Source organism: Nyctereutes procyonoides, unplaced genomic scaffold, assembly GCF_905146905.1.
Source record: "Nyctereutes procyonoides isolate TBG_1078 unplaced genomic scaffold, NYPRO_anot_genome, whole genome shotgun sequence".
Classification (NCBI taxonomy): domain Eukaryota; kingdom Metazoa; phylum Chordata; class Mammalia; order Carnivora; family Canidae; genus Nyctereutes; species Nyctereutes procyonoides.
This window is the reverse complement of record NW_026575131.1, coordinates 40,513,790-40,535,107: the sequence shown is the minus strand read 5'-3', so window position 1 is coordinate 40,535,107 and position 21,318 is coordinate 40,513,790. Positions and strand designations below refer to the sequence as shown.

Here is a 21,318-nt window from a genome sequence, read left to right as displayed (position 1 = left end):
GTGAGCCTGGAGTTCAGGGATGGAGTCCCACACTGGACTCCCTAAGGGGAGCCTGCTTCTCCCTCTGCCTATGTCTCTGCCTCTCTCTCTCTGTGTGTCTCTCATGAATAAATAAAAATCTTAAAGATTTATAAAAATAAAAAATAAAAAAATAAATTCACAAGTGATTATTATGTTCTTGGTCAACACCCTGCATTCTATCTGCATATCCCCAAATAATCAGGTAACAGTATCTGTGCCATGATCTGACGGGGCATTTGTCTACAGAGAGGATAGGTAAAGGAAGCCAAATTCATACTTGATGCCTTGTGAAACAAACACAGATCCTTAATCACAGTGTAAGTAAACTGTTTTAATTGTTGTTACAAAATGGATGCACTAAGATCACTGAAGATTTATTCAGGTACCTTTGACAGGTCAAATTTAGAGCTTATGTTCGAACATACAAGAAAGCAAAATCCTCATGTGAGGACCTCTTCAAGGCTGAGACTGTGGACAATATGATCTTATTGTTGTCCTGGCACTTCTTAACTGTTCATAACAATACCACCACTAAAACCACAAAAGGCAAGCCATATTTCATTTTTGAAGCCTTGTAACAAGGCCTATTTGGCTTTTGGACAGCTCAACTCCCAGCTTCTTGAGCTCCGTGGGGATATTTCGTATGTTTACCTGCCACTTGACCCTTTTGTACTGTCAGGTCAAGGCAAGATCAAACTGGAACATGATTTTGTTGTAGAACAGCTTCTTTTGGTCAGTTGGAAAGAAATTGTAGGTATACTGGGTTATCACAGAATCATTGCTAGTTCTCGTTATAGCCATGTTACTGAGAAGGAAATGGTAGAAGTAATATTGTCAGACAAGAAATGTTTTTTGCTGGGCTTCATTGGTGAGTTTATCTTTCCTGACAAGGGATATATTCGATGCCCTTCCATGCCATCCCCAACAACTCAAATACCATGATGTGATAGTTAACTTTTCAGAATTGTTAAAAACTAAAAAAAAAAAAAAAAAAAAAAAATAAGTTCATTTATTTTTAAAGATTTTATTTATTTTAGAGACAGGGTATATGCATACAGGGTGTATGGAGAAGGGGCAGAGGGAGAGGGAGAGAAAATCCTAAGCAGGCTCCACAGCCAGCATGGAGCCCAGTGTGGGACTGAATCATATGACCCTGAGATCACGACCTGAGCCAAAATCAAGAGTCAGATGCTTAACTGACTGAACCACCCAGGCACTGCTGAATTTTTTTATTATTTTTATTTTAATTATTTATTTCTTTATTCATGAGAGACCCAGAGAGAGAGAGAGACAGAGAGACAGAGAGGCAGAGACACAGGCAGAGGGAGAAGCAGGCCCCATGCAGGAAGCCGATGTGGGACTTGATCCCGGGTCTCCAGGATCACGCCCTGGGCCGAAGGCAGGTGCTAAACTGCTGAGCCACTCAGGAATCCCCTAATTTTTTTATTTTTAAGTAGGTTTTACACCCAGTGTGGAGCCCAACATGGGGCTTGAACTCATGACCCTGAGATCAAGACCTAGGCTAGGATCAAGAGTCAGAGGCCTAAGTGATTGAGTTACCCAGGTGCCCCTATGATAGTTAATTTTATGCATCAACTTGACTGGGCCACGGAGTGCCCAGATATTTGGTCAACCACTGTTCTGGGAGTTTCTGTAAGGGTGTTTTCAGATGACATCAACACTTAAATCAGTAGATTGAGTAAATAACACATATTGCCCTCCCCAATGTGGGTGGGCCTCATCTAATCAGTTGAAGGCCCAGAAAGAACAAAGGGACTCTTTTCTCAAGTAAGAGAATTTTCCTGCCTGACTGCTTCAAACTGGAGCATTGGCTCTTCCTGGGTTTCCAGTCTGCTACCCTCTGAAAGGACCACTATCAGCCCTCATGGTTCTCAACCCTTCAGACTCAGACTGAAATGAAATCATCAGCTCTCCTTGGTCTACAGTTTGCCAACTCATCCTGAGGATAATGAGACCTGCCCACCTCCATACTTGAATAAACCAATTCTTTATAATAAATTTCTTTACACACACACACACACACACACACACACACACACACACACTCACACTCCTTATTCGTTCTTATTAGAGAACCCTGATACATAGGCCAGGCCTCCTCTTTAATTTTCAAGAGCTCATATCCCAGTACCAACCATGTATCTGCCAGATGAGTTCTATGATGGCCTGGAACCCTAAAATGAGAGGACAAACAACACAAGGCCGCACCAGAAAGTCAGACATGATTTGTCAGCCTTTATTAACCAAGAGCAAAGCCAAGCCCTAGAGTTTCCTTTTAAAAAACCCGACCTTGTTTATGGCAAACAATGATTTAATTATATGTTCAATACTACAGAACAAGAATTGATCACTTTCTAATCACTTATTCTTCTGAGATTAAAATACAAGTGTAAAACGTTTAAAATAAGATTCTCCCCAATGATTAAAAAAACAATTCCAATTGAAAGACATTTCAAACACTATGTGAACTCAGGACCAAAAAAATACCTTAAAACATTTTACCTTTGAGGTAGCACAATAATGCTGAATTAGATTTCTTTTATTACAATGAGCTTATGAAAACAATGAGGAAATCTACCTTTTGCTTAAGGTGGGCTAAATGGTTTTCTGCAAATCCCCCATGAGGTTAGTGACAGTTTTCTCCTTTTTTTTTCTTTTCTTTTCTTTCTTTCTTTTCTTTCTTTCTTTCTTTCTTCTTTCTTTCTTTCTTTCTTTCTTTCCTTTCTTTTCTTTCTTTCTTTTCTTTCTTCTTTCTTTCTTTCTTTCTTTCTTTCTTTCTTTCTTTCTTTCTTTCCTTTCTTTCTTTTTTTTTTTTTTTTATAAAGATAGCCCTGCAGTATGTAAAAGGAAACCCACAGGGAAGGCTGCTTCCCATAAAATAGACATTAGAATCATTGAGGAACGTCAGCAGTCAAGACAGGAGGAACAAGAAGTAATTGTAGTGAAAAACCAAAACAACTTTTATCTTGGCAAGACTGGTTTACAAGTGTATGTCAAGAACAAAAATTCCAAACATCAGCCAACTGAAAACAAAAGATAAAAGATGACATTCATGGGTCTTTTTCCTTTTTCTCTGTGCAAAAATGCTCTTTCACTTTGTCTAAATGAGAGAAGATTGTTTCTACACTGCGACTTCACATGGAGATGCTGTGTGCCCAGGGTGTTGCTGGGCACCAGTGGCACCTCTCATTGACTACCATTGTGAGCATAGAATCTGGGCATTAAGAGGATGAAACATGACTTCTCCTGGCTGGAGAACCATTTCTTGCCACTTTGCTGCTGAATTCATTCATTAAACTGCTCAAAGAAAAGCTGCGCTCTGACTTCTGAGAATCTATAGCAATTCTATGTTAGTCTATCTACTAAGAGGACAGGGCACATGAACCCTTCCTTCAGAGACTACAACCAAAAGAAGAGAGTGGGTGTGATAAACTGGGGCTAGAGGGAAGGAAAATACTGTAGGTTGAACCTCGAGGCTCTCAGGAATATTCTCTACCATCCCAAATCAATAGCAGAGCCAGGAAAGAGGCCATGAAGAAGCCATGAAGCTCTAACCCATGGAAGAGAACAATATAAAACAATTAACAAAGGGATCCCTGTCCAAACACGCTCTTCCCTTTGAAGGCCAACCAATTGGTGCAGGGCTTGCCTGGTATAATGTGGACACTAGAGTCCTCGATCAAACTGGGCCTGCTACCTTTGAGTCCTCATGCTGCAAAAAGAACTGAAACTCTGGCAGACTTCTGGCACCTTGCTAATGGCTTTGTCCTATTTCACTCACACTGGTCCCTTTAAAGTCTTCCTTCCTCAAGCCGGACCCCCAAAGGACCCTGAATGCAGTGAGGATCTGGACTCATGATCCATATGTCAGTCTGTATTTAGAGCAGGAGGACTCAAATCTAGATGAATTCTACTCTGTAAAACAGTAACTATCAGTGAGTTGGGGGCATCAGAGGCTTCTGTGAAGGGGAAGAGTGAACTGGGATGTGTAAGAAGGCAGGATGAGAAGGCCCATGCCTAGCAGCCTGCAGGAGTGACTCTGGCACTAAGCTCACAGCCAGCCCTGACAAATGCTGGCACGGAGGTACAAAGGGGGCATCTGCTCAGTGTTTAAACAGAGTCCACACATAGTCTGAGGTTAGGCCTCTGTGACACTCCTAAAGCTCAATGTACCTGCTGCTTCTGGAAGAAACGGTGTGATTCTTATCTGCTAAAGTACAAGATCTGCTTTCTTAATTTATTTGATGCTAATAAAGCAACACCTTAGAGAAGAACAACCTTGGAAAATCATGGGAAAAAGCCACATGGGCTTTCCCAGTGCTAGCTGCCTGTTTTGGGGTATTAGTTATAACCTTTCACGATTCTGAGAGTTGCAATGCAGGCTACCTAGCTAGGGCAGTCTGAAAAGAGTCCTTCTGCTTTCGCTTCACAGAACACAAGAAAAAGGGAGACTTGACCAAGGTTGTGGTTGAGTCACCACTCTGGAAATCTCTCCACCACATTGTCCATGCTAAAAGCAGAAAACCTGGCTTCTGTGGACAACGGAAGGGACATGTGGGCTCCATCATTATCCTACAACAGGAATGACTCAAACCTCAGCATGTAATCTCTTAGGGATTTATTGAATCACATAAGAAGTAAAAATCATATTGGAAAGGGCCTCTTGATTGAATATAAACTTGGCTACAATATTCAAATTCATCTCTATGCAAACTTCACACTGCTCTTAGGATCTCTTGTAGTATCTGATTCTAAGTCATTCTGAAGAAAAAATTCATTCTGAAATATATCTAGTTAATTAGGATAATTCATCAGAATTTCTACCTGATATTATTAAAAGGTTAAAAAGTTTTAAAATACAAGCTAGGTTACTTTCCTTTGGGGCTAATAGTTAGAACCCCAAATATCACAACACCTTAATTAGAAAGGTCTTTGCAGTAATTCTATGACATTGTGAATGATTCTGATTTTTAAAAACAAAGAGCTGATCTTCAGGATGAATGCCTGAGTCAGTTGACAAACTGACATACATGAACAGGTCCAATGGGAATTCCCAAAATACAGAAATAATTTTTTTTTAATTTCCAAAAAAATAGCTGCATCTTCTTTAAAGAGTTTAAAAATTGATAGTTCAACAGCAAAGCTATGTAACAACACTGGAGTAAAAGGAAAGGGTTCTCTTCTTAGTACAACCTCTTGCCTGGCACACTGCCATTATCAGCTGGTAAGGGCAACTGGAAACGAGATGGCAGGAGTTGTCCAGGGAAGTATTTGGGTCAGATAAAGTGATGGCACCTTCAGACCCTGGCTCCTTAGAAATGGACAGTAATTCATTCATGCAAACTGCACAGAGATTAAGTAAAACAAAACAAAATCTAAAACTAAACAACACAAACCAAAACCCCCAACCCAGAAAACCTTCCCTGGCGCTCTGCTACCTGTAGAATGTGCTGAACCCAAATTTTCTGCTCTAACCAGGGTCCTCATGACCAATCAGTGTGTGCTGGGGTGCTGACCAGCTGGATCCTAGGCAAAGCCTTTCACTAAGCATCACTGTGAGTTTGGAGACAGCTGTCATAGGTGCAGCTGGCAGTGGACAGGACAATGCCACAGGACCACAGACCTCCAGTCTACCTGCCGCCATCTACTGTAAAACCAAAGGCTACAATTGTGAACAAATGTGGATTTTCTCAAAGGACAAACGAATGAGAAGATCAAGGGCTACAATATTTCCTCCCTTGAGAAAGGTCAGGGGTGGGTGTCTACAGTTATACACAGGTTTGTGCAGACCTGTGGTGATTTCCAACAGCAACAGTAGCAGCCAGAGAGGAGAGGAAGATGATTACACTTTGGACTTTGTATCAGGCACTTAAATTGTTGGAGAGACATGCCATTTTGAACCAAAGATGTGACAACTGGGTTGGAATAATCATTACAAGTGGTCTAATAATGGGCTTTCAGAAGCAAAGTGGAGGAGGTGTGGGTTGAACCTCTGCCCATCTTTTAGTGCTGACTTTCAAGTTTTCTAAATGCCCACGGCCGTAGCAGTGGCAGCGGCAACAGCAGGAACAGTTCTGTCGTGTCTGTCTTCTGTGTGTGTTCTGTGGCTGACCGGAAGGTTTTGGTGTCACACTGAGAAGGCTCTGGGGTGTGGCACACCTACTGCCCAGGATCAATCAGATCCATGCTGGAGCCAAACATCTTCACTAGCTGTTCCTCGTAGTGGGAGATGTTCCTCTTCATGATGTCCATGCAGGGCCCCAGAAGCCTCTCAAATGCTTGTACATCCATAACTGCGTTGTTAAAAAAAAGGCACGAGACAGAATGAATTCTCTACACCAGTAAATTCAGTCATTTCCCTCATGCAAACCTTTTCTTAAATATACCCATTCACCTTGGGGAATGAGACTGTGGGATCCTGGGCACTTGGAAAAAAGACAGATGTTTCTATGTGAGTAGCCGGGCTGTGTCATCTGTTTATGACTTTGCAGAGCTGAGCAGCACCTATTCACTTGATCCCTACAGAGCCCTGGACTTCTCTGCCTCTGTTACTGCTCTTCTCACAGGCTATACTCAGTGCTCAGAAATGTTTGCTCAAAGGATATATTCACCCATTTCTAGTTGGCCCCACAGACTGTTCAAGCCTAGAGGTGTGTGAGAACTGGTGAAATGAGTCAAGGCTTACTGATGGGGGAAAAAAAAAGTACTGCGTGTTAGAAAAAAAAAAGTATAAATGCATAAAGAATTTGTTTTTCTTACCTAAGCATTTGACATCTCCCACTGCATAAGCTGAAGCAGCTCTGGGTTTGTTGGTGACCAGTGCAAGCTCTCCAAAGTACTGCCCTTTATGGCAACGGGCAATCTCAACCTCCTGGTTCCCACCATCCTTGTTTGCTTTAGTCTAGAGCAGGTGGAAAACATGACCTAGGCTGATTCTAGAATCACAGCTGGGCATGTCAAGTCACACACACTTGGATTCCCTTCTCAGGACACTTAACACAATTATTAAGAAATTCACTTTGTGGAGACACTAACAGTACCATGTAAACTGCATGGGCTAATTCATCTTAGTGGTCTGATTTAATTAGAAGAGTTGGCTTTTACCTGGGGCTTCATCCAAGTCCCAACACCTTTCAGGTAATGACTAAGTTAGGTAGGGAACAGACCATTTTCTTTGGGAGATTTAGATATATCTTCCAAAGAAAATATATATCCAATTATTATAACATACATTATATATTAGCAAAAAATACATATATATTTTAATATACATTTACACATATTTAATATATATGTGAATGCTCTTCTTTTGGTAGATGCTAACTTGTAAGGCACAAGGGAAAAGCTAATTGCTGCTAAATGATGTCAGCGTTTCTCTTAGGTTAAGGCACAATCCTGGGTTTACTTCTTTTTGATTTGAGACTATGCCTTTCTCAAACAATACAGTGACAAATTTTCTTTTAGGTACAGTGTATATCTTAAGTTAGTGCCCCCCCCCCACATATACATTTTTTTTAGAAGAGGTGAGTAATTAAAAACATTTTTTGATAATTTTCAACCTGGATATTTAGTGATTTAACTCTGTATTAAGAAATCAAGCAGGTTGGAATTTGTAATTTCAATTAGTGAAAATAATGTAGCATATTATATTTAATATCTAATTTCCTTTTTTTAACAAATCCATCTGCTAAGCAATAATTTAAGTAAAAAATTATTTAGAGTTTATTATTAAGAATTAGTCTTAATCTCTAAGAGGCTCTTTAGGTTATAGGCGGTTAATCCTCCTTCCACACTTTTGCCCCAACCTGTCTGCTCTGAAGTTGATCTGCTCCATCAGAGCCAACACTCTTTCCAATTTCTGCAGCATTCTCTGGGGCTGTAGATGTGTTTGTGCCCATCTAGTCCCTTCTTTAGAGTAGCAGTTACCACACTGTCACAGGAACACCAGCTCCCTTGGGGTTTTGTTACAATGTAGATTCTGATTAGTAGGTCTGGGGCAGAGCCCAGGACTGCATTCCTGACAAGTTCCCTCATTCCCTAGGGCCACAGTGCTGCTGGTCCCACATACCCAACACTATGCTGTGATCAGGAGGTGTCAATGAGTATTTGAGAAATGTGCAAACATATATCACTAGTCCAAAAACAACAAGTAAAAGAACAGAGACATTTCAACCTATTGTTTCATGTGAAACAGCAGATCTATTTTTCATCAGGAATCAAGCCATCTTACAGGTGGTAATCATGTTTTTCTTTCTCCATATTTAACTTTTACTAAAGATATTCTGTGAAAGGTTTCATATTAGGTTAGTATTATATTTAGCCATTTTAATAAATTCTACATTCTTAAAAAATTTGGAATAGGGAAATCTGGTGACAATGGATTTATGATAAGGATCACTCCTCCCACCTACAGGTCATCAGTTTTCTAGGCCTCCCTATCCATGAAATGGCTAATATTGGTCCGACAGACCTCCCCACCAGTACTCTAGGAAGGAAGATTTTTTTCATATTCAACACCCATGTGTACACCTTTCTCATGTAATTACCCCACTTTTTACTAAGCTGTGTTTATCTTTGTCTTATTGATTTGTAGGCCAATATTTCTCATATCATTAATTATGTCACAGAGGCAAAGGCTATAGGAATAAGGAGAAATATAATAAATCCCTACCACTGGAGATACTTAAACATGGGTCTTTGCCAGTTCCATAGAACAATGATGGTTTTGTTACACTAGACACATTTCACATTATTGAAAACAAGCAGCTACTTCCTGTGCATGCACCTGGCCTAACTTGTACCATCACATGCAGACTCACCTTGCTTCTGATCAGGATGCTCACCTCACCAGACTCTATAATGTAGAAGCTATCAGCCTTTTCACCCTGGGAAGGGAGAGAAGGTTGTCAGAGCTATACATACATACGTATTGGTGAAAGACACAGAAATAGATCATTATTTCATTGCCCGAGCTCTGATTCGTATTTATTTTCTAACTCTACAAATTAACCAATGGCTAACAAATTCAGTACAAAATGAAAGGATCCTGGTCCCTGGGGATGTCAGTCCAACTATAATACACATCTCTCACTTCCTGACATGGAATATTCACATTTTTCCCCATGGATAATACTTGGGTTGCCAATTATACATAGCATTACTATTGTTGCTGCTCAGGAATCTGTGACTGGGGGGAGCAGCAGCCAAAACTGCTACAGACAATATCAAGGTGACTCCTGGCACGACCAAATGCAGCCCTCCAGAGGACAGTGTGGATCTGGAGAAAGTTCTGCCTTGGTGAGGGAGGTACTATGATGTGGGTTGATGTCACCCTTATGAGCCTCAGGCTTTTCTTTTCCTTGCTTGATTTTTAAACCACTTGGCTGAACCAGTCATTCAGGTAATTCAATGGGTATTTATGAACTTAGTATGTGCCAAAGCACTGTTCTAGGCATGTGAGATGTAAGTGGACAAAACAAATATCCCTACCCTTGTGGAAATTACAGGCTGATAGGGCAAACAAACTGCAAACAATTAACATGATGAATCAGCAAATGATACTATTGTGTTAGAAGGCAATTAAGTACTACTATGGAGAGAAAGTAGAGGAAGGTGGGATCTGGAGTACTGGGGGAAGGAGATGGCTACAGTATACAGCAGAGTTTCATCAAGAGGGTGAGATTTGAGCAAAGGCTGGAATGAGGCAAGAGTTAAGCAGACACAGGAGAAGAGGCTTTCACAAGCTCACTTCAGTCTGACACCTTTCTCTTAACATCTGGAGCAATAACCATCTATACTGGATAATTCAATACTAATCATGTGTCCTCATTCTATGTGGGTCTTATGTCTTCAGAAGAATCTACACTTCTGAATTTTTGTTACGACTTCAACGTCTTTCAACTACCACAGAGAACTCCAAGTGGACACCTTCCAGCTGAGGCTGCCATTCCTCAGTTAGTCTAGTCCCAGTTCACTATGTAATAATCACTGCTCCATGTCAGTAAAAGCCACAGCTTTATAAAGGGGTGCCTGTGGGTTTCTATGCTGCTGTGCTGGGTAGGTACCCTGTACCCAGCAGAGCCAAATCAGCATGAGATTCTAGAGTTACACAAAGAGCTTCCTGACAGAGGTTGCTGAAGGAAACTAAAGGGGAACCAGAGGCACGGTCACCAGGAAGTAGTTTCTAGGTCCAAGAAGGGAGTTTCATAAAGGAAGATGTGATTACCAGTGTTCAGTGTTGCTGGGAGGTCAAGAGTAATAATGATTCAAATGTGTGGAAACATTCTGGTGACCAAGAATGTGAATGGTAGGGATGAGCCACAAAAGTGACAGGTGGTGAAGGTTGAGTGAACTCTTTTTGTTTAGATAGATGTGTAATAGCCTAATTTACAGGGCTCATTTTTCACAGCTGCAGCCTAATAAATTTTCACACATGTATGCACCTGTGTGACCACCCCCTAGATCAAAACAGAAAATCTGGGTGGCCCTAGTGGCTCAGCGGTTTAGTGCCGCCTTTGGCCCAGGGCATGATCCTGGAGACCTGGGATCGGGTCCCATGTCGGGCTCCCTGCGTGGAGCCTGCTTCTCCCTCTGCCTGTGTCTCTGCCTCTCTCATGAATGGATAAATAAAATCTTTAAAAAAACAAACAAACAAAAAACCACAATAGAATATCTTCCTGGCCTTCACCCTATGGAGTGTTTTTCAGTCAAAACCACCACTACTTCACCTATTAGGTAATTGTATCTGACTTCTGTCCTTGCAGTTTTCCTTAACTCCTGTTAAGGAAAGTAAGGCTGTATCTTAACTTCATATAAATGGAATCATACATTGCCTTTTGTGTCTGGCTTCTGCTAGTTCACACTGTGAGACCCACACTTTGAATATGCCTGCCTGTGAAAGGAATGAGAAGCTAGTAGCTGGAGTGAAAACAGAGTGAGTGGAGAAACGTGTGTATTTTGAGGACAAGAGAGACTCAGGCATGTCTACAGGGTGAAAAGAATGAGTGTGAAGAGAATGAGTTTGATGAACAGAGGAGCTCAAATAAAACAGAACCTGCTAATGATGCTGTGTGCTCACTCCCAGCAGGCACTCTGGTGTGAGCTGCGTGTATATTGGTTCACACAATCTCCCAAGAAGATAAACTCAGTACTATTGCCATTGCATTTTGCAGATGAGTTTCCTCAGGAGCTCAGAAGATAACTTTGTCATAGGAGGTAGGGGACATACCAGGTGGAATCAAGAGGATCATCTCTAATCCCCTTAATTTTACTAACTTGCTAATATATCACCAGAAAGGATTATCATAGTTCACAAACAATTTAAGAAAAATTTTAAATAAAACCATGAACGGGGGGATCCCCGGGTGCCTCAGGGGCACCTGCCTTTGGACCAGGGCGTGATCCTGGAGTCCCAGGATCGAGTCCCACATCGGGCTCCCTGCATGGAGCCTGCTTCTCCCTCTGCCTGTGTCTCTGCCTCTCTCTCTTTGTGTGTCTCTTGTGAATAAATAAATAAAATCTTTTAAAATAAGTAAGTAAGTAAGTAAATAAATAAATAAATAAATAAATAAATAAATAAATAAATAAAACTATGAACGATGATAGTATCAGTTGAAAATAGTCTAATTTGGGGGGCTCAGTTGGTTAAGTATCTGCCTTTGGCTCAGGTCATGATTTCTAGGTCCTGAGATTGAGCCCCGCATTGAGCTCCCTGCTCAGAAGACAGTCTGCTTCTCCCTCTCCTCTATTCATCTTGCCCCCATCAGGCTCGCTCTTTCTCTCAAATAAATACATAAAATCTTTTTTAACTAAAAAACTAAAAGAGAAGAAAAAGAAAATAATCTATTTTTGTGGTATCTGAGGGGACATACTGTGTGGCATTTTCAGCCTCATGAAACAGCCTGGTTAGGCTGAGACGGAGATGGGCCAGGACAAGTATTTCCCATCCCCCTCAGGTCCAGTGATGGATAGTGCATGCAAAGCTGGTTGCTCAGACTTTGTAGGATGCCTGTTAGTTTACAGGGGGGACAGAGTAGAATGAGGTATCTACCCAGGAGCTCAATGGAAGAGTGCCCTGCTTTTCAAATTGTCAAGTCCACTAAGATACATCTCACAGAAAGAATATTCCATTCTATATTCTGGAGTAAAAAAGCCAGTAAAAAATATTTAAAATTTTTGTGAACATATCAGGTGTTTCGATAAATAGTTTCTGAATGTCTACAGCAGGTACTGACTAGGTTATCATCCATATGATGAAATTCACTGGGCTTTATATTAAATAAGTGTCTCTTGTTCACAAATGATGATAAAGATCCATATACCACCATAAGAATGACTGAAACTCTAATTCAGGACATGGCGCCTTGTTGGCTTAATGAAATGGTACTTAATGCTGAATACATGAAACTTACTTTTTATGAGGTATAAATTCTGTTCACGTCATTCAGAGAACAGGTAAAATATCCCATCAATTAGGATAAATGCAAAAATTATTAAAACATTACAAAGTACACAAGCATAACATTAAAATGTCATATTCTTTGGCTTTAAAATAAAAATTCTATTTGTAAAATAAAGAATAAAAATTTGTAAGGATGTCATAAGAGAAACTCTGAAGGGGGGCAGCTTGCCAGGGGTTCCCCTGATGGTACACATGGTCTAGACAATACCTAGAGACAGGCTGAGATGCATACTAGCATCCCACCATACCCTGCAATAAGCAGTGGCTTCTGTTCTTTCTGCTGTATTTGGGCCCCAGTTGGACATGTGCATTAAGTAGGGCACCCACTCTCATGCACAATCACATGTAAAGAACAGCTGGGCTGCAGGAAGGAATATGGTGCTAAAGAGTCACAGCAGCCCAAGCACAACTGTCAAGAGGGAGGCAGCAATCTCTAAATGCTGACGATCATCACTGATCTTCAGGGATGTAGGGAAACTTCTAGTTTTAAAATGCTCATAATCGAAAAAGAAGAAAGGCCAGAAAATAAAGGGCTAAGCAACCAACTCAAGAGAGAAAATAACAAAAACAAAGGAGATGAAAGGAAATGAGATAAAGACAGAAAGTAGTGAAACAGAAAATGTTTAATGGGATTAATAAAAGGTGAGAGTTGGTTCTTTTTTTTTTTTAAGAGAAAGTTTATTTATTTATTCAAGGAGAGGGGGGGGGGCAGAGACACAGGCAGAGGGAGAAGCAGGCTCCATGCAGGGAGCCCGACATGGGACTCAATCCTGGGACTCCAGGATCAGGTCCTGGGCTGAAGGCAGCGCTAAACCACTGAGCCACCGGGGCTGCCTGAGAGTTGGTTCTTAAAAAGACTGAAAGAACTGATAAGCCCCTCCTAAGCTTAAGCAAGAAAAAAAAAAAAAAAGAAGGCACAAAACAACATTAGGAATGAAGATAGGAACATCATTCTAGATGCTGTTTATATAGTTAAAAGGTGTTAGAGGGAAAACAACAAAACTAACAGGTGGCCTATGGAATAGGAGAAGATATCTGCAAACAACAGTATCTGATAAAGAGTTAGTAGACAACTGTAAGTTGGAACTACAGTTCCTTACATTCCTGTAAGGAACTTATCAACTCAACACCCAAAAAACAATCCAGTTAAGTAATGAGCAGAAGACATGAATAGATACTTTTCCAAAGCATGAAAAGATGCTCAACATCACTCACAACCAGGGAAATACAAATCAAAACTGTGCTGAGATACCACCTCACACCTGTCAAAATGGCTAAAATCAACAACACAAGACACAGCAGTGTTGGCAAGGATGTGGACAAAGAGGAACCCTCTTGCACTGTTGCTGGGAATGCAAACTGGTGTAGCCACTCTGAGAACAGTTTGGAAGTTCCTTAAAAAGTTAAAAATAGGGCAGCCCAGGTGGCTCAGTGGTTTAGCGCCATATTCAGCCAGGGCGTGATCTAGGGGGCCCGGGATTGAGTCCCATGTCGGGCTACCTGCATGGAACCTGCTTCTCCCTCTGCCCGTGTCTCTGCCTCTCTCTCTCTCTCTGTGCCATAAATAAATAAAATCTTTAAAAAAAAAAAGTTTAAAATAGAACTACCCAAAGACCCAGGAATTATACTACTAGGTATTTACTCAAAGAATATAAAAATATAGATTTGAAGGAGTACATGAACCCCGATGTTTATACGAATATTATCAACAATAGCCAAACTATAGAGGAATCCCAAATTGTTCATTGATGAATGCATAAAGATGTGGTATATATACACAATGGGATACTACTCACAATCAAAAAGAATGAAATTTTGCCATTTGCAACGTGGATGGAGCTAAAGTGTATTATGCTAAGTGAAATAACTCAAAGTAATACAAATACTGTATGATCTCACTCATACGAGAACTGAGGATTGATGGAGAGAGGTGGGGGGGATGGATCAGATGGGTGAAGGGTACTAAGAAGGGCACTTGTGATGAGCACTGGGTGTTGTATATAAGTGATGAATCACTGAATTCTACTCCAGAAACCAATATTGCACTGTATGTTAACTAAGTAAAATTTAAGTAAAAAATAAAAATAAAAGGTGTTATAGGGACTTTATGGCCAACTTTATGCCAACAACACTAAATTTCAGACAAAGATGAAATAGAAAACCTAAATAGTTTAACAATTACAATGATTTAATCTGTAGTAAAAAATCTCCCACAAAACAAACACTGATAAGTTCCATAAAATATCTAAGGAATTCTAGTCTTAATACAAACTGCTCAGATAATAAGAAGAGAACAGAATCCCAACTTACATTATGAATCTAACATCCTGATACAAAATCTGACAAGGCTGTTATAAAAAGGAAAATTACAGATCAGCCTCCCTTGGGAGCAGAACCATAAAATCTTAAAATATTAACAAATTGGATTCGTCAATACATGAAAAGGATACTATACAATGGCCAAGTTGATTTATCTTATCTCAGCAAAAAAAGGCTGCTTTAACATTTGAAAATCAAATCAATGTACTCACTGAACCCTTGCTTATAACAGCTAAAAACTAGAAACACCTCAAATGTCCATTAGCAGTGGGAAGGCAAATAGTTTATTCACACACTGGAATACTACACAGTAATGAAAATGAACAAACTATGCCCAACTGACTGGGCCACCCAAGCACCCCTCTAATTCCAATTTAGATATTTAAAAAACCCAGCAAGATATGGCCATATTGTTTAGGATGTATACCCAAGTGGTTAAAACTACAAAGGAAAGCGAATACATGACTACCATAAAGTCAGGATACGGAGGTAGGAGGGCCGTGACTAGAAAGGAGTTCATGAGGGTGGAACAGCTTCTGAAGTGTAAGGGTATTTCTCTGAAAATATCTAGAAAATAAATTTCTGGATTATAGAATAAATTCAGCTTTACAGGATAAGGATAAATTTCTCTCAAAAGGGATTCAGCTAAATGATTCTATTAACAGTGAATAAAACTTCCTACTACATCTTGGAATTGTCAGATTCCTACTTTTTGCCAAGCTAATAGGTATGAAAATAGTTCTCACTGTGGTTTTTAATTTGCATTTCCCTGATTACTCAGTGAGGCTGAAACCAATTCATTATTCACTGATGCCAGAACTGATGCTTTGAGAATACAATTCTCAGTGTCATCCTTCTCAAAAATCTTTGAAAGTGCTTCTCAAACACTTCCACCAAACCAAGTGTTCTTTTTTTTTTTTTTTTAAGATTTCATTTATTTATTCATGAGAGACACAGAAAGAAGGCAGAGACACAGGCAGAGGGAGAAGCAGGCTCCCTGCAGGGAGCCCAATGTGGGACTTGATCTGGGAACTCTGGAATCACACCCTGAGCCGAAGGCAGAGCCTCAACCACTAAACGTCCCAGGCATCCCTCCACCAAGTATTCTTAAAGCAAGGGCATTACCAAGCCTTAGAATAGGCTATAGCAGTGGTTTTCAAACTTTAGCAAACATTAAAATTGTCTGGAGTTGTTGATAACAAAACCAGACAAAGACATCACAAGGAGAAAAAAACTACAGACCAATACCCTTCATGAACAAACGCAAAAGTCCTTAACAAGGGAGTTACCCACTACATGCTAGATAGGATGCTACTTAATTCATGAATTATTTAATAAAGTCAATCAGATCTTCAAATTAAAAAAAAAAACAAAGTTTTAGCAAATTAAATCTAGATAATAAATAAAAAGGCTAATATATATATCATGACCAAGTAGAGCTCACTCCAGGATGCAAGCTTGGTTTAATATTCAAAATTCAATGTTAAAAAAGAGTCAACATAATTCATATTTGTTAACTAAAAAAGAATATCCATATGAACACATCAATAAAAACAAAACAGTAAAAGTTACTGACAAAATTCAACATCTTTTCATGATAAAAACAGAAAACTAGGAACAGAAGGGATGTTCTCTAACTCAATTAAGGACATTTATGAAGAAGCTTACAATTACATTATACTTAATGGTGAACAATTAAATGCTTTCCTCCTAAGATCAGTTAATAAGACAAAGATGTCTGTTCTCAGCATTTCTATTCAATATTATACTGGAGGTCCCAGCCAATGCAATAAGGCAAATTAATTAACTAAAAATTCAAAGAAGGCATATAGAAGTAGAACCGTCTTTGTTCATAGATAAAATAATCATCTATACAGAAAATCCCAAGGAAGCTACAAAAAAGCTGTTAAAATTGTGAGGTTATTAGCAAGGTTGTAAATACCACAGGATCAATATGGAAAATTCAATTGTATATAAAAATACAATTATGTACTAGAAATACATAATTAAAAACTGAAAAAAGGAAAACCACTTAGAATAAAGTTAAAACTATGAAATATCCAGGTATAAAATGAACAGATGTGTAAGATTTGAAAAGTATAAAATAGGAGAGAAAAATTAAAATATATAAAGGCATACTACGTTCATGAAACAACTCACTGTAGCATTTAAGTATCTGACAATAAGCTTTTTTTTTTTCTTTTTAAGATTTTATTTATTTACTTAACAGAGAGAAGAAGAGCACAAGCAGGGGTAGTGGCAGGCAGAGGGAGAGGGAGAAGCAGGCTCCCTGCCGAGCAGGGAGCCCCACGTGGGGCTTGATCCCAGGACTCTGGGATCATGACCTGAGCTGAAGGCAGATATTTAACAAACTGAGCCACCCAGGCACCCCAGTAAGATTTTTTTAACTTAAATTCAATTTGGCAACAGATAGTATAACATCCAGTACTCATCACTTCACATGCTCTCCTTAATGCCCATCACCCAGTCACCCCAGCCCTCCACCCATTTCCCCTTCAGCAACCCTCAGTTTGTTTCCCAGATTTAAACGTCTCTCATGTTGTGTCTTCCTTTAATTTTTCCCCATTCAGTTTCCCTTTCTTCCCTTATGGTCCCTTGCACTATTATATTCCATATATGAGTGAAACCATATGATAACTGTCTTTCTTCGATTAACTTATTTCACTTAACATAATACCCTCCAGTTCTATCAATGTCTATGTAAATGGTAGGTATTCATCCTTTCCGATGGCTGAGTAATATTCCATTGTGTGTGTGTGTATACACTCTTCTTTATCCATTCATCTGTCTAAGGACATCTTGGCTCCTCCCACATTCTAGCTATTGTTAACATTGCTGCTATGAACACTGGAGTGCAGGTGTCCTGTTGTTTCACTATATCTATATCTTTGACCCAGTAGTGCAATTGCTGGGTTGTAGGGTAGCTCTATTTAAACTTCTTGAGACTGTTTTCCAGAGTGTTTGTAATAGCTTGCATTCCCACCAACAGTGTAAGAGGGTTCCCCTTTCTCTACATCCTCACCAACATTTGTTGTTTCCTGTCTTGCTAATTTTAGCTATTCGCACTGGTGTAAAGTGGTATCACACTGACAATAAGCTTTTTTGATTGTAATGTAAGTGACTGACATCAACCTTTTGATTATTGAGGCAACCATTTCAAAGACACCCATCTTGAATAAACATATTGCCAGCTATATAACTAGATGAAGAGCTAGTCTGCTCTCACCTATAAAGTTTCCCTTTTAGAAAGTCCTGGGAAATGGAGAAAAATGACCACTTGAGTGACACCGTAATTCCTGCTCTTTTGTTTTAAATTTGCCAATAAAGAGGGAACCTGCCAAACCCTGGGCACCCCACGCTCAGACCAAATTCCAAGTCCCCCACCCCATCCTGTGACCTCACTGTGTGGCCCTGGATGTACCATGTACCCTCCAGGATCTGTAAGTAACAAACAGCAAATCTTTTTTCAAAGTTCCCTTATAGTTGTTTGCTGAGGTAAGTCTTGTAGTCATAATAAGAACCACAAGGGCTGGTCCAGCCATAACACTGGCTCTGGAGAAATGTCTGTGAGGATTTGCTAGAAGTAGGTGAGTGCCTCAGATATTCCTAGCTGATACTATCACTACCGATGGCCTGAGACTGAAATAAAACACTCATTATTGTTACAGTGTCAATTTCTCCCCATATTGATTTATAGATTCAACATATTCCCAATAAAAAAAAATCTCAGCAGGCTTTTTTGGTAGAAATTGTTATGTTAGTTCTAAAATATAAATAGAAATGTAAAGAGCACAGAATAGCTAAAATAATTATAAAAAAGAATAAAAAAAGGCAGCCCTGATGGCCCAGCGGTTTGGCGCCGCCTTTAGCCCAGGTTATGATTCTGGAGACCCAGGAATAGAGTCCCACGTCGGGATCCCTGCATGGAGCCTGCTTCTCCCTCTGCCTGTGTCTCTGCCTCTCTCTCTCTCTCTCTCTCTCTCTCTCTCTCTCTCTCTCTCTCTGTGTCTCTCATGAATAAATAAATAAAATCTTAAAAAAAAAAGAATAAAAAATTTGGGGGAAGCCTGGGTGGCTCAGCGGTTGAGCATCTGCCTTTGGCTCAGGGTGTGATCCTGGAGTCCCGGGATCGAGTCCCACATCGGGCTTCCTGCATGGAGCCTGCTTCTCCCTCTGCCTGTGTCTCTGCCTTTCCCTCTCTCTCTCTCTGAGTAAATAAATAAATCTTTAAAAAATAAATAAATAAATAAATAAATAAATAAATAAATAAATAAATAAATAAATAAATAAATAAAATCTTAAAAAAAGAATAAAAAATTTGGAAGGCTTAACTATCTGATTTTAATTAAGACTTAGTATAAAAAGCTTCTATAATCAAAACAGTGCACTATTGGCAGAGATAAACATACAGATCAATAGAACAAAACAGAGATTAGAAATAGACCCAAAAACATACACCCAAATATTTTTCAATACTACTGTCAAGGCAACGGGATAGGTTAATCTTTTCAACAAATGGTGCTGGAACAAATGGACGTCCATACACAAAATCCTGTAAAAAAACCTTTACCATATATAAAAATCAACTCAAAATGGATCACAGGGATGCCTGAGTAGCTCGGTGATTGAGCATCTGCCTTTGGCTCAGGGTGTGATCCTGGGATCCGAGACCAAGTCACACATTGGGCTCCTTGCGGGGGAGCCTGCTTCTCCCTCTGCCTGTGTCTCTGCCTCTCTCTGTGTCTCTCATGAATAAATAAATAAAATCTTTAAAAAAACCAAAAACTTCTATAGATTTAGGTGTGCTGTAAAATATAAAATATACAACAAATTTTGAAGACAGAATAAAAAAAAGAATGTAAAATATTTCATCATTGAATTTTTATATCACTTAAATGTTGAAGTGGTATTATTTAAAGATATTAGGTTAAATATATCACATTAGAATTAAGTTCACCTTTTAAAAAAATTTGGCTGCTAAAAATTTTTAAATTACATATGTGTTTTACATGATATTTATTGAATGGCGCTAGCCGAGAGGTAAATAAAGGAGAAAATCTTATTGACTGCAAAAATTTTTTAAATAGGGCACAAGAATGAATCACAAGAGAAAAAACATTACAAACTAGACTCTTCAAAATTAAAAACTTTTGCTTTTTTAAAAACTATCATTAAGAAAATGAAGAGATAAGGGAGGTGGGTGGAGGATAGGCTAGATAGATGATAGGGATTAAGGAGGGCACTTGTTATGATGAAGAGCACTGGGTATTACATATAAGTGATGAATCACTAAGTTCTACTCCTAAAACCAATATTATGCTGTATGTTAACCATCTAGAATTTAAATAAAAGTTTGGAGACAAAAAATAATTTATTTATTTATTTATTTATTTATTTATTTATTTATTTATTTGACAAAAAATAATTTAGAAAAAGAAAAGAAAATGAAGAGACAAGCCATAGCCACAGACATAGATTGGGAGAAATATTTGCCAATCATTTGCCTAATAAATGATTTGCATTCAGAACACATAAAGAACTCTTATAACTCAATAAGAAGCAAATTGCCTAACTGTAAATAGGGCAAAAGATTTACAGAAACTTCATCAAAGAAAACCTATGGATGGCAAGCAGTCACAAGAAAAGATGCTCAACATCATTAGACATTAGGAAATACAAATTAAAACCAAAATGAATTACCACTTTATACCCACTAGAATGGCTAAGATTAAAAAGACTGCTGATACCGGGACGCCTGGGTGGCTCGGTAGTTGAGCATCTGCCTTTGGCTCAGGGCATGATCCCAGTTTGGGGATCGAGTCATGCATTGGGCTCCCTGCGTGGAGCCTGCTTCTCCCTCTGCCTGTGTCTCTGCCTCTGTCTCTCTCTGTGTGTCTCTCACGAATAAATAAATAAATAATCTTAAAAAGGGAAAAAAAGAATGTTCATTGCAGCTTTATTCATAATTGCCCCAAGCTGGAAAGACCTCAAATGTCTTTCAACTGGTGAATGGAAAGACAAATTATGGTACGTCATACAGTGAAAATACTACTCAGTAATAAAAAGGAACTATCTGCTGACACATACAACATGAAAAAAATCTCCGAAACATGCGAAAAGAAGTCAGACACAAAAGACTACATGTTATAAGACTTCATTTATATAAAATTCTAGAAAAGTAATTTCTATAGTGTTAAAAAGCAAGTAAGTAGCTTCCAGGAATAAGGAGGTGGGAGCAGTGGATTGACTAAAAATCTAAATGAGGGAATTCCTTGGGGTGATGCAAATATCCTGTACTATGATTCTATGATTGTACGGATGGCTATAAAACTCCAGAATTATACACTTGGTAATTTTATTTTATTGTTATTATTTTTAAGATTTATTTATTCATGAGAGATACACAGAAAGAGTCAGAGACAGAGGCAGAAGGAGAAGCAGGCTCCCTATGGGGAACCCAGTGCAGGGACTTGATT

The 21,318-nt window shown here is 39.2% G+C and overlaps 1 protein-coding gene across 1 annotated transcript in view; it reads right to left on the bottom strand.

Moving 5' to 3' along the window:
• Window positions 1-2,257: 2,257 nt before the first annotated feature.
• The window catches only part of PRKAR2A (protein kinase cAMP-dependent type II regulatory subunit alpha), a 112,150-nt gene continuing 93,089 nt past the window's right edge, over window positions 2,258-21,318 (bottom strand). The window contains exons 9-11 of the mRNA XM_055343836.1: window positions 8,862-8,927; window positions 6,802-6,943; window positions 2,258-6,335 (exon numbers count right to left, since the gene is read on the bottom strand). Of these exons, the coding sequence (XP_055199811.1) occupies window positions 6,202-6,335; window positions 6,802-6,943; window positions 8,862-8,927 (342 nt within the window). The 3' untranslated portion in view covers window positions 2,258-6,201. The remainder of the gene's footprint in view (window positions 6,336-6,801; window positions 6,944-8,861; window positions 8,928-21,318) is intronic.